Source organism: Pipra filicauda, unplaced genomic scaffold (assembly GCF_003945595.2).
Source record: "Pipra filicauda isolate LSUMZ 115617 unplaced genomic scaffold, ASM394559v2 scaffold57_size4234018_pilon, whole genome shotgun sequence".
Classification (NCBI taxonomy): Eukaryota; Metazoa; Chordata; class Aves; order Passeriformes; family Pipridae; genus Pipra; species Pipra filicauda.
In genome coordinates this window covers 2,459,150-2,471,535 of record NW_024104731.1, presented here as the reverse complement: position 1 = coordinate 2,471,535, position 12,386 = coordinate 2,459,150, and the positions used below count along the sequence as shown (strand labels likewise).

The 12,386-nt window shown below is 39.9% G+C and overlaps 2 protein-coding genes across 4 annotated transcripts in view; both read left to right on the top strand.

Moving 5' to 3' along the window:
* The window catches only part of LRP12 (LDL receptor related protein 12), a 46,748-nt gene extending 41,728 nt beyond the window's left edge, over nucleotides 1-5,020 (top strand). Inside the window, exon 7 of the mRNA XM_027717514.2 lies at nucleotides 1,800-5,020. Coding sequence (XP_027573315.1) covers nucleotides 1,800-2,663 — 864 coding nt within the window. The 3' untranslated portion in view covers nucleotides 2,664-5,020. The remainder of the gene's footprint in view (nucleotides 1-1,799) is intronic.
* Nucleotides 5,021-5,827: 807 nt separating this feature from the next.
* Nucleotides 5,828-12,386, top strand: part of DPYS (dihydropyrimidinase) — a 35,201-nt gene continuing 28,642 nt past the window's right edge. The window contains exons 1-2 of one of the 3 annotated variants that reach the window (XM_039387612.1): nucleotides 5,828-6,088; nucleotides 11,691-11,966. In XM_039387612.1, the coding sequence (XP_039243546.1) occupies nucleotides 11,697-11,966 (270 nt within the window). In that variant the 5' untranslated portion in view covers nucleotides 5,828-6,088; nucleotides 11,691-11,696. Of the gene's footprint in view, nucleotides 6,089-11,558; nucleotides 11,967-12,386 lie in introns of those variants that run through there. The other 2 variants (XM_039387613.1, XM_027717530.2) reach the window with 2 other exon arrangements.

Genomic DNA, 12,386 nt, shown 5'->3' with positions numbered 1-12,386 from the left:
TATGAAGACCAGTGTTTCAGATAAGACTTGTGGCCTTGAAAACTGAAGTAGCTATACTGGGCAATTAACTAGCATAAAAATAAGGAGTAGTAGTGAGCATGCCATCATCTTCAAAAGTAATAAAAAGTCATTCTGGAGTCATTGATGCTTCCATGATAAAAACCTCTACTTAACCAGTGAAGTTGCACGATTTAAAAATTTGGTTTTTCAGAGCTGAGAACATCAGTAAAAGTAAAAGCTCAAGGCAATGTAAATGGAATTCTATAAATTATAAAACTCTAGTTTTTCATACAGTTAAGTATTGGGGGAGTCAATGTTAAGTCAAGTTGTGTTCAACTTTGTTTTGAGCAATATATACATTTAAGATTGCAAATCTCAGTAGGACTGAAGGTAGTTCAAGTTTTCTTGAAGTCTCAATCTAGAGGAATCTTGAGTGCTCTAAATTGTATGTAATGCTTTTCCGTCTAAATCTGATACGCGCCTTCAGAGCTGGATTTTTGAGGATGAGTAGCAATCTGTTCAGTAGCTTTTGAAAGTAAGGCTGCTGAACACATGTATTTATATGCTTGAATTCAAATGCCATCTTGTGAACTATTGGAAGGGAAGAGGTAGGTTGTGCATGAGGTATTGTTTGGATACTGTGTTGTATTGTCTGAGGGGTGGTGGTAGGGAGCTGATGGTGACAGCATGAGACAACTGAAGTGTTTGTAAACAAAGGGAAATATGTGCATATATGTTAAGGGTTTAATTGGGGGAAAATGGCTGTTCTGAAGAATATTCTTTATTTTTGCTGTAATCTTCATTAAAATTGTGAATATTATCCTGTAATTAAACACATTCATGAATATCTTTAGAATCGTGGGCATATGGCAGATCTTCTACCCTATTTGAGAATTGAGCTACTTAGCTGAGGCAGTGTTTTCTGTGTAAGTTTGACTAAGGGATCTGCAAGTCAAAGGTGTTAATGTGTTTGTGTTACTTTACAGTTGAAAAGTTATACAAAGTTTTAAAGAGGAAAATTCAGGCATGCATTCCTCTATAACTGAATGGCTGGAAAATACGTACTGAATTTGGAAAATGTATGATTTAGAACACATAAGATAATTTTATTTAAACAGAGGCATTAAAACATTTTGAAACCGGAATTAACTGATTATGCCAAAATGGGAAAAAAATCAAACTACAAGGCTCTGCTGGAGAAGATATTTAATTTAGTCCCTTTGAGGCAGCCCTATAGTAGTGGCTAAGGAAAGGTAGTCATCTCTGTTAAATCTTTCTGAAAGATTTTGTTTTCAAATCCTAAACTTTTTGAGTCATGTTTTTATGTGCTTTTCTTTAAAATTTACAGTGACTACTTTACCTTCCTTGTAAGACTATTTGTAACAGATCTTGTATGCCTGCTGTATTGGGTCTGTGGTTGTACCATATCCTGATTATAGTGCCTTGCTTTTCACTTTGCTGTTATTTAAAGATCCTTGTTTTGGGCAGAAATGTACCTTATATATACCTCATTGCTTTTTTATTCCCCTTCCATATGTATTTCCACTTAATTTCCTTGTTCATAATATTTTTTTCTCTAGAAAATCTAGACTTTTGTCATGCCGACTTTATTTTTAAAATAGCATATTGCTATGTTTGCCAGATCCTTATTATTAAAGATGCAACATGTTTTAATATCTAAGGCTCTACATTTTACTTCGTGGTTATAGGCTGTTTTGCACAATCATTATCATTCTTTCTTTGTTAGAACAGTACCAACATACTATTAACACTTGCTTGTTGCTTATCTTCCCATTTAGGCTTCAGTTCTGGAAAACCTGAGGCTGGCAGTACGATCTCAGCTTGGATTTACCTCAATCAGACTTCCTATTGCTGGCAGATCAAGTAATATTTGGAATCGAATTTTTAATTTTGCAAGGTCACGCCATTCTGGATCGTTGGCATTGGTCTCAGCAGATGGAGATGATGTTGCCAACCAAAGTACTAGTAGAGAAACTGAAAGAAATAATACTCACAGAAGTTTATTTTCAGTTGAATCTGATGATACAGACACAGAAAATGAAAGAAGAGACACAGCAGGAGCAGTTGGTGGTGTTGCTGCCACCTTGCCTCAAAAAGTCCCTCCTGCAACAGCAATAGAGGCAACAGTGGGAGCGTGTGGGAGTTCCTCTGCTCAGAGTGGCAATGGCAGTAACACGGATGGTGGAAGAGAAGTGACGAGTGTAGAGCCCCCGAGCACAAGTCCTGCACGTCACCAGCTCACGAGCGCACTCAGTCGTATGACTCAAGGCTTGCGCTGGGTGCGCTTCACTTTAGGGAGATCAAGCTCAGTGAATCAGAACCAAAGTCCTTTGAGACAGCTTGATAATGGGGTAAGTGGAAGAGAAGAGGATGATGATGTTGAAATGCTAATTCCAGTCTCTGATGTAGCATCAGACTTTGACGTGAATGACTGTTCAAGACCCCTACTTGATCTCAGCTCAGATCAAGGACCAGGGCTTAGACAGCCTTACAGTGCAACGCATCACAGTGTAAGGTCATGCAGTCGAGATGGCCCCTGTGAGAGCTGTGGCATCGTACACACTGCCCAGATACCTGACACTTGCTTAGAGGCAACAGTGAAAAATGAAACTAGTGACGATGAGGCATTATTACTCTGCTAGGTACGGATTGTTTAGGAAAGATTGTGTACAAGTTGGAGCAATATCTGTCATTGTTTTGTACTTCACAGTTAAAACTAGTTTTTAGTTTTAAAAAATCCAGGACAACAGTATGTTAAAACTACTTTAGCCTGTGTGGTTGATTAAACTTTTCTTATACTGGATGACATTATGGAACTATTAGAGTGAACATTTTAATGGCTCTGAATATACAGTGTGTATCCAGTATAATCAGATTACTCCTTAAACCGAAGTTTTCCCAGTTAGTTTCAAATTTAGTTTATCCTGGTACTGTAGTTCAAACCAGAAACACGGCTGCTCAAGACTCGTTTGGCTGCCTGTTTAACCCCATATTAACAGGTGAATTTGTACAGAATTCTTTTCATTTAGGAATTGACTCTGTTGTATTATTGCCAACATACTTGTAACTTAATATACTAAGTACTGGTAAGGATTGTTAATGTAAAATATGTACTTTTCTTTAAGTTTATACAACACTTTGTCTAAATATTCTTAAATTTCATCATAATGTGAACTTATTTAAAGGGAGGAGAAACTTTCTCCAGGAGCATTCTTTTTCTTTCAGAAGTACAAAATGCAATGATATATGAAATTTAGACATAATAGATAAACTGATGGCAAAAGCTTTTATAGCACTGACTTTCCTAAACTGCAGTCTAATATGGTACAGCCAAATTGTATGTAAAATCCCCAGTCATTAGTCTTTTCGATTTGAAGTAAAAAAGGGCCGAAGATATTACAATATACGTTAGTTCTTTAAACATCTGATATGTACAAATACACTACAGAATAAGTTCCAACTGGTAATAGATCTTTCCCTAATACTGTAGGGTATAAAGCTTGTTTGGACTCAAGGGATTTGCACTAAAATCATATTAAGGTCTCTAATGAGCTTAGTGCACAAGCACTATCACTTTAAGTACTATTATTGTCTAATATTGCAATGGCTATATATTTCCATGGCTCTTTTCTTGGGGTGTTGCATTTTTGTTGCAATTGAATTTGCTTTACTAATTCCCTATTTATTCGTTGTATTTAAAAACTGGTTTACTTGGTTGCAGACTGGTTGTTTAAAAAAAAAATAAACCCCTTTTAGTGTATTTTTTTATGATGTTACATGTTGGAGCAAAACAGATCAGTGAGAAAAAAAGCTCATAACTTCCAATTTTGTGATAAGCAGGTTAATATGTGGCTACTAGTGTGACAACAAGAAACTACACTTTTAAAAACAAAAATGTCAACTACTGTTTTATTTATTCTTTGCCAGTCTGTTTTCAGTAGGCTTAAAGATCCAGTATGAAATGTATTTGTGTGTGATTGTATGCTATTTATTAAATTTTAAATACTTTGTTGAATGTCATTTTAAAGCATGTTTAAAGTCTTGTGCATTTCTGTCGTGTTATGCTGTCGGGCAGAACTGACTAAAATTTTAATATGTATCAAAATTAAATTGAATTTTTGTTATGTTTCTGAGGTACTTTTAAAGATAAATCCAAGGTCTGTCTGGCTTTTTATTTTTTTAAATCCTCATCTCTGAAGTACAAATCACATGCAGAAGAAACAAACAATTGAACGGATTCCAAAGTGTACATATCTTCTCCCTCTTCTCTTCATTCACAGACACTGGGATGAGAAAAATAAGCAATTTTAACATCTGGTTGATTTTTTCATGACAGTTAGCAGGTAAATTCTGAGTTCAGGACACAATTATGTAGATTTGTGCTTTTGAGGAATGTTATGTGCAATACAGTTGTAAAAAATTTTATTATTATAATGACCCATGCGGTTTCAAGTTTCAGAACAGATCACATCACACTGGTACCAGATCAGGTACAGGTTGGCCCATAATTACACATACTCGAGTAAAAGTCATCAATGGCCATTTTTATTCACATTGAATAATATCTAAATCTGTGGGCAATCTTTTTAGTCTGATTTCAGTAGCATTGCTTTTAGAGCAGGCAACTTTGCAATAGGAACATGGTAACGCACCCTGAAATATATGTGAACGGTATGTCCTGGTATAAAATACTGGGTTTTTAAACCTTCCTAACTAGTTGTCATTAGAAACTGGATACAGAAATGCTTGTCCCTGAGGCAGATAAATTTTGAAGAAAGTCTTCACAGAATACCTTTGGCGTTAAACACACATAGTGATCTAAATTTGTTCCATTAGATACCCCAAATAGCATGTACCTATGGACTCCATATTGCAGATGTAAAAAGAACACAATGTTTAATTTGTTTTAAAGGAGAAATGCTACACATTTAACTGAGAAGTTGGATTTGATTGAGAATTTGGAAAATTGTAAATAAAATTCATATTTGTATGAGGCAAATTTGTTGCAGTGATTTTTTTCTTGGTGATATTAAAAGGAGTGATCATTTTTTCCTTTGAGTAATGTATTAGTGGTTGGAGTTGTATTTGTTTAGTTTGCTTTTATGAAGGCTTCTAATAGGTCATTATTACCCCATTTCTTTTCATTCTGGAGAGCTTGAATTAGTGTTTTGTTTAATTGATTCTTGATTTAGCTGTGCTACAATGCTAGAGCATTTTGAACAAAAGTCAGAATTATTTACTGTGGAATTACCTTGTTTTCTGTAATAAATCACTTTCATCTGAAAGCTTTGAAGAATGCAGGTTATTGTGAGGCAAGTTTTCTCCTCATGTAAAGCTTTTTAAGCGTGGAAAGAGTTTGTCGTTGTTCCTTTTCACATATCACACTTTTTTTGTCATTTGATTTGCACTGAAACATTTAGGGCTAAGTTTCTGAGGGTTTGGTTTTTTTCCAAAGTAAAGTCCATTTTCAGTACAAGTTCAGCAAGTATTGCTGATAACTCTTCTTTCAAAACAGGTTCCTGGAGAGGATGCTGGAATTAGTTACAGTATCATGTGTTCCACTTCCCATCCAAATGCCAAAGCAAGAACTTGTGTCAAAACTTGCATTCAGTCTGAGAAAGTCACAGTTCAAGTTAGGACACAAATACTTTGTCAGTGAGTCTTTATTTTAAAGACTCGCAGCAGATCAAATCACGACTTTTACTTTTGAGATGAGTTTTTGCTTCCTTTCTGAAAAGTGAATGTTTCATTCTCCTGCAGCTGTTTGACTGTGACAGTTGTCCTGAGGAAGTGCTGCACATTTCCCATAAATCTTAAGTCAACAGCTTTAATCTTCCTGTAATTGGGATGAACCTTTTTGTGGAGTGTGTTCTGTTGGTTTGCAGGGGTTTTTTGACTGTATCTCTTTCCTTCTTCCCTTGTGGGTTTCTGAAAATAAGCAATTGATAACTGAACTCCTGCAGGAGGACATCAGCTACAGCTCAGTTGCCCAAAATGGGATATGTTCTGAAAGGACAAGGGAGGAGTCTGTCTCGTCCCTTTGCCAACTCACCGAAAGTATGGAGAGGTAAGCAGTCTGATGGTTACAACTCTTTCCCTTCTATCCTCCATTGGGATTTCACTACTGTAGTTAGCTTTCCCTCATCAAAGTAAATTAAAGTCCATAATTACTGGACTTGAAATGGAGAAGTTTTATAGCAGAACATTCAAGTCAGTGTGTCTGGTTCAGGCATCCACTCACATTCAGTACCTCACTGTGGTCTATCTGGTGAATAGTAACTTGAGGGAAGAGAATGTAGTATTCACTAAACTGATGTATCATCTGAGAATTCAGAACGACAAGACTCCCACATCGGTGATGGAGTTAATGGGAGATGTCGCTCTATAAGCAGTCTGGGTTACTGATTCCTAGTCATGCTTTGTGAAAAGGCATTTGGCATTAACAAAACTTAGCTAATCGTTGTGAATATCCAGGTACAAATTAATGTTTGTGGTATTTCCACAGACACACACTGAAATCTAGCAGAAGAGTTTAGCTTTCAGCATTAATTCCTCCTTGTGAGCAAGTGGCATCATACTATCAAAGAACAAAAGAAAAGATACAATCTGAAATACTTGCATTCAATTTGGAAGATTTTTTTTTTTTTCAGATTACAGTTACCTTGTATGCTGCTTCTGCAGGAAAGAAAGGGATGGAACACAGGAGGCAAAACCAACTAAGATGAAAGGATGAGTCACTGAATTTTGTACTTGTCTGATGAAAGGGTTGTAATAAAACGGACTAGAAACTCTAAAGGAATATAATTATAATCTGTTACATTGCACAAAGGATTATTTTTATTTTTTTTTAGGTAAGCAATTGTAGGATGGCATCCCAAGAATGTAGGGCATGTAAAATCAGGAATGTATTGGAGAAAGAAAGGAGTTCTGGTTCACTGTGCACTTTCTAACAAATAATAATTTCTTATGGAAAATGTAAAGGACAAAGGAATAAAATTATTTTAAGGAACAAGGAACTGACCCCAAAATAAGCATACATTGTAGATGTTACCTACCAGAGGCAGGTGTCTGAATTCAGAGCAGAAATCTCAGATTTTGTCTAAGCATTGTTGACTCATGGTTTAGTAGAATTGCATTCATACCTTTGCAATCAAATAGTTGTGCATCTAAAGGTAAGCCAACAGAAATTAAGAAAACATTTTAGCACCTCTCCAGGTGTATAAAACTGAGGAAAAACAATTAGTAATATTTATTTTTTTAAAACTTGTCATCTTTCCTGTGGTTATTTAACAACCACCTTTGACAGCCACAGTTGGAGGAAGTGGTTCTGGTGCACCAGAGGAAAAACAGTCTGGAGCAATATACAGGATAGTGAGGACTGTCATAAACAGACATTTTTTTTCTGCAGTGGTATGGCAAGGAACAGAGATGTTCGGTTTTGCTTTATTTTGCCTAGTATGTTGGCCAGCAGTTATAGTTCTGTTTCCAAACATAGCTGATTTCTGCTTTTGTCGTTATGTTTCTTGGAGTTGGAAAAATCCCACCTATGAACTCTTTCTTTGATATCGTCCACCAGTAAGTAACTGACAGATATGATGAGTTTTTTTTTCACAGAACATCCTGAAACTTAGAACTTAAATGCCTGAGTTGAACTGCCTCACAGATATTTAGAAAGTGGACATTTTATTGACCCTTGTTGAGCCAAGGATTAGTAAAAAGAACAAAGAGCACAATACTAGGGTTCCTTAGATGTTCCTCTCCTGGGTTCCTGGTCATTCTTTTCTCTTTGTTGGTTCTGCTGTCTGTGGTCCATCATTGGTGTTGAGCAAGTTCAAGGAGGAAGAGGCACTAGGCCTTATGAAAATGAGAGGGAACAGTTACTACCTACTCTTGCTTTAGAAAGTAGGATGGTCTTCAGCACATGCACAGCTTTGGCTGCCTTCCTTTGTGTCACACATGTGGAGCCTGAGACTGAGTGCTAATGGGCTGCACCATCACTTCCAATGTATTTGAGGAAAGACTGGCATTAGGATCTTGGATGTGGCCCAGTACTTGTACTAAGGGGAGCATATTTATAATTGTACCACTTATGTGAAACTACAGGATTGAATTCCTTTCATAACATTTTTTTAGCCTTGTTTTTTAATAGAAAAAAAATAGAGTGTACTTTCTAGTTTTGGAAAACATTTACAGCTGAAGAAGGCTTTAGAGATTAGATTTTAAAAATCACCACTCATTTGTGTCTGCAAATCAATCATGAAAGTAGTCAGCACCAGATTGTTCTGAAAAATAGTTGAGAGGTTTTGACAGGGGGCACCTTGACTGGTCTCACAATTATGAAGACTTTGCAGGTGCAGTTATGTGTAGACCATCTGGTTTTATTGAATGAGTATTAAATGCACGCTAAGGAGTGTGAAAGTAAATCCCAGGTGAGATGGCATTATGGATTCTTTATAGAAGTTGCAGAGAAATGCCTACTTGAGTATTCACAGTCCTTTTGACTTTCTGAATATGGGAAAAGATAACTATTCTTTCCCATCTGCAAATCCAGAGTTCACCTCAAGCTGACACATCTTTGCACCAATTCTCCAAAACCAAGTGCTTTATCCATTCAGCATTACTGAAAATTGTTGGTATCCTTTATGTTAGTTTTATCTCATGGAAATGGAGTGAATTAGGAGCCAGAAGCCTTGTTGCAGCAGCAATACGTATTCAGTGAGCATTAAGAATATGGGGCCAGTTGTCTTCTCACAGTGTTAAGAGAATTGTTTCTGTCCCACCTGTGGTATTTCAGGCCATTTTTTCAAGGGATAGCTGAGCTGCGAAATATTAAATATTTACCAAATATATGGAAATGCAACTGATGTGAGATTATCTTGCTGGTGCCAATAGATTAAATAAATGGACTGCTTAGACAGAATGTTATGTGCTAATACAGGTGTTCAAAACCACCTGTGGGATAAATTTAGTTTTTCTAGGCACAGCATTGTAAGACCTGACACTCAGTTACATTGCCCATTTGTTGGCAGCTCTGCAGATCTGAGTTGGGCATGAAGTTTCAGATAGGAAGGTTTTTGAGCTGTGCTAGTCTTCATGCATTTAAGTATCAAAGTCGTGTCAGCTCTTTCCTGTGCAACATACACAAAAAGGGAATTGAATATCCTGGTATGTACGTACCATGATCTGCTGTGATGTGGCTGGCCTGCCTTCAAATCTCCCTCTGCCCAATTTGGCAGAAGGATTTGATCAGGAACAGTTTACTGCTGCCACTAGCCCAAGAGCATACTCGGAGGTGACTAAGTCTGTCATGTAGAAACTCCTTTCACAGAAAATAATAAGTATTCATTGACCAGAGAGAAACGGTAGGAAAGTGACTATTTTAGGTTGGCAGTTTAGGCAGTGAGGTGGTGCCGAAACTTCAGCTTCAGAGTGAAGTCTCTTTGTCAACATATACTGAAAATTTTGTTGAGGCTGTTCCACATCAAATCATTAAATATCCATTGAAGTAGGCATGTGAACTTGACTGCTGTACCCCCCATGACTGCACACGATCAAATGAACCTCTGACTTCGCTACCCGCTTTCCTCACTTAACAAAGGTCACTTCATTTATACAAAGTGAAACTTCTGCACCTGAGACATGTTCAGATCCCTGGCAGCCCAGCTATTCAGGTGCCTATCTGCATGTTGGGAAAAGTGGGTTCACTGCCTTAGCAGCAGCAGAGATTCAGATTATAGTCCCATTCTGGTGCCCACCTGGACCTCTTCTGTCCTCACTCTCTAATGGTTGCAATTGCTCTCTTACTTTGACTTCCCTCTTGCATCTTTATTCCCCAGCTCTTCATCTGAGTAATCATATTGTTGAAACTCAGCTGTTCCTGGCTCATCAATGCCATTGCAATTAGCGAGCCAGAGTTCCTGCCTGAATTTCCATCACAGTACCTCGACCCTTGTCTGTTTAACAGTTTTAAATGCAGCAGACATGGTAGGTGCACGTTGCCATTTCCTGCCTGTTCAGCACTGCACAGCTGCCTCAGTAGCATTGAGGCATTTTGCTCATTCTCTCCTCTGCTTTTCCAAATGAGTTTTGACCTTTGCTGTTGCTGTGTGGTGTGATGAGTCCTAGTGGGTCTTTGTCCCACCACACAGAGGTGAGGTATAAGACAAGATACTTTGGCATGAGCAGATAGAAAGGCAAATATATGGTACTGCTTTCCTACCCATCATGAGGCAAGGAACAAAGGTGACACGCTGATGGGAAGGTGAATTTTTTCCAAATCTCATGTCATTTGTCAAAGTGGCTTTTTGGTAGCATATATGTGCACTCTCTCACAGCCCTCAGAGACAATGTTCTGCCTGCTGATGCCGTTGCCACTGAGCTGGAAGAGGTGAGGGAATGAAGTTGCAGGTGCTCAGCAGATTTAGGGACACGCTTGAGCAATGTCACTGCTGAGTATGCACACATAGAGTTATGGGGGAAGTGGGAAAATTCCATAGAGACTGTGTCTCTGAGATGGTACAGAGCAGGTCTTTTCTCTTCCTCTGCACCAAGCTTTTAGCTAATTTTCCAGTTATCTTCATTTTACTTTCCCACCTCTCTTTCCGGGTCTATATCCTGAAACACAAAAGGCGCATCTCCTCGCTGAGGTCACACCAGCCCTGTGTGAAACTCACTGCAGAAGGCCCTACTTTCCCTTTCTCCTGGCCCTCAGAAGGGCCCCTATGGGGCAGGGAGGCATGAGGGGCCAGCACAGCCTGGGGGCTGCTGCCAGGGCTGGATGGGGCCAAAGGCAGTTGTGCAGGCAGTGGTACCGGAGGTGTGGGAGCACAGGCCTAGTGGGGCAGATGGAGCAAGGCATCTGCTACCAAAATCTTCACATGGACCTTGACACACACCCATGGCTTCCTCCTCAGGCCAGAGTGCTCTCCAAGTGGTGTTGTTGGGGTGGGGGAAGTTCTGTTTCGATCCTAAGGGCTGTGTGTCCAAATCGTATTCTGAGAAACAACTCGGGCACAGTTCCTGATGGACAGTGTCCTCCGGTGGTGGCTCAATCCCATGGCCCCAGAGTTGACCCTGCTGTCTCGACTGAGGAAAGTGTGACACTTGAACCACCACAGTGCTGCACTCTGACAGCCACTCTGCACAGGCAGGACTCTCAGGCTCCCTGGACATGGCTGTAGGGAGCTCAGGTCACCCTTGGGCTCCCCAGCCTCTTCTGTGGAGAGCTCAGGGCACACTTGGTTTCCTCAAATGCAGGTGCAAAGAGCTTGGGTTACCTTTGGGTATCACAAGGCAACGAAGGGCCACATTTTCAAAGCATCCCAGCATGTTGCAAACCCCCGGGTGCATAGGCCAGCCTGGAGCAAGTGCCATGAGAACCCTGCCAGATCCCCCTGTAAGCCTGGCTCCGCTTTCCCTGGGCAGAGTCCAGAGCAGAAAGGGCCTGATGCCAGTGCTCTGCCCCCATCCAGCTCACTGAGCCACAGGAGAGGTGGGAGGTGGAGCAGCCAGGGGCACTGAGGGCAGTTCCAGTGTCCGTTTAAAGAGCACGTTGTGGTGTGTGTTTAGGGCCATTTGGAGATAAATGGTGCTCTGGAAGCAGGGGGGGCAGGGAAATACTCTCAGGCAAGAGCAACTTGCTGCATTGAGGCCTCACTCTCACCTTCTAGGCTGGCATGCCACCCCAAAAACAGACTCAGCAGAAACTTTTGATCAAGGGGGGAAAAGTCGTGAATGATGACCTCTCCGTGGTGGCTGATGTGTTTGTGGAAGATGGAGTGGTGCAGCAGGTGGGACCAAACTTAAACCCAGAGCCCTCGACTGGACTCATTGTGCTGGATGCAACCAACAAGCTGGTGATCCCTGGGGGCATCGATACTCACACACACATGGAGTTCCCTTTTATGGGTAGCAGGTCAAAAGATGACTTCTATACTGGAACCAAGGTGGGTGCACATACGTGTGTCTGTGCATGCATTTGGGCTTTCTCAGATCTGTCTGCTGGTTATTTGGTATTACTTCTAAATGAGAAAGGAGAGTGTGAATCAAGCACAGGCAATTGTTACTGTCCCTTGACCAGGATATTGTCATAAGAAGTTGGAGTACTCAGAGGTCCACCTTCAACTAGTATGTTACTTAGGTTCCTTTAGAAACTAATCTGGCTGAGGGTGAAAAGTGTTAAAGGCAGGCATTTACCCTCAACGTGCATTGGTACATGCATCAAGCTTTATACTTTTCTGAGCAAAGATTAACTGAAGCAACAGTTTAATTCCCCACCATCATTGGAGCACTTCTCTGGTAATCTGTTGTTTCTCCTCTGTTAGCATAGGGGAATGCACGCTTTTCTTCTGTCATTCTCTTCGGAG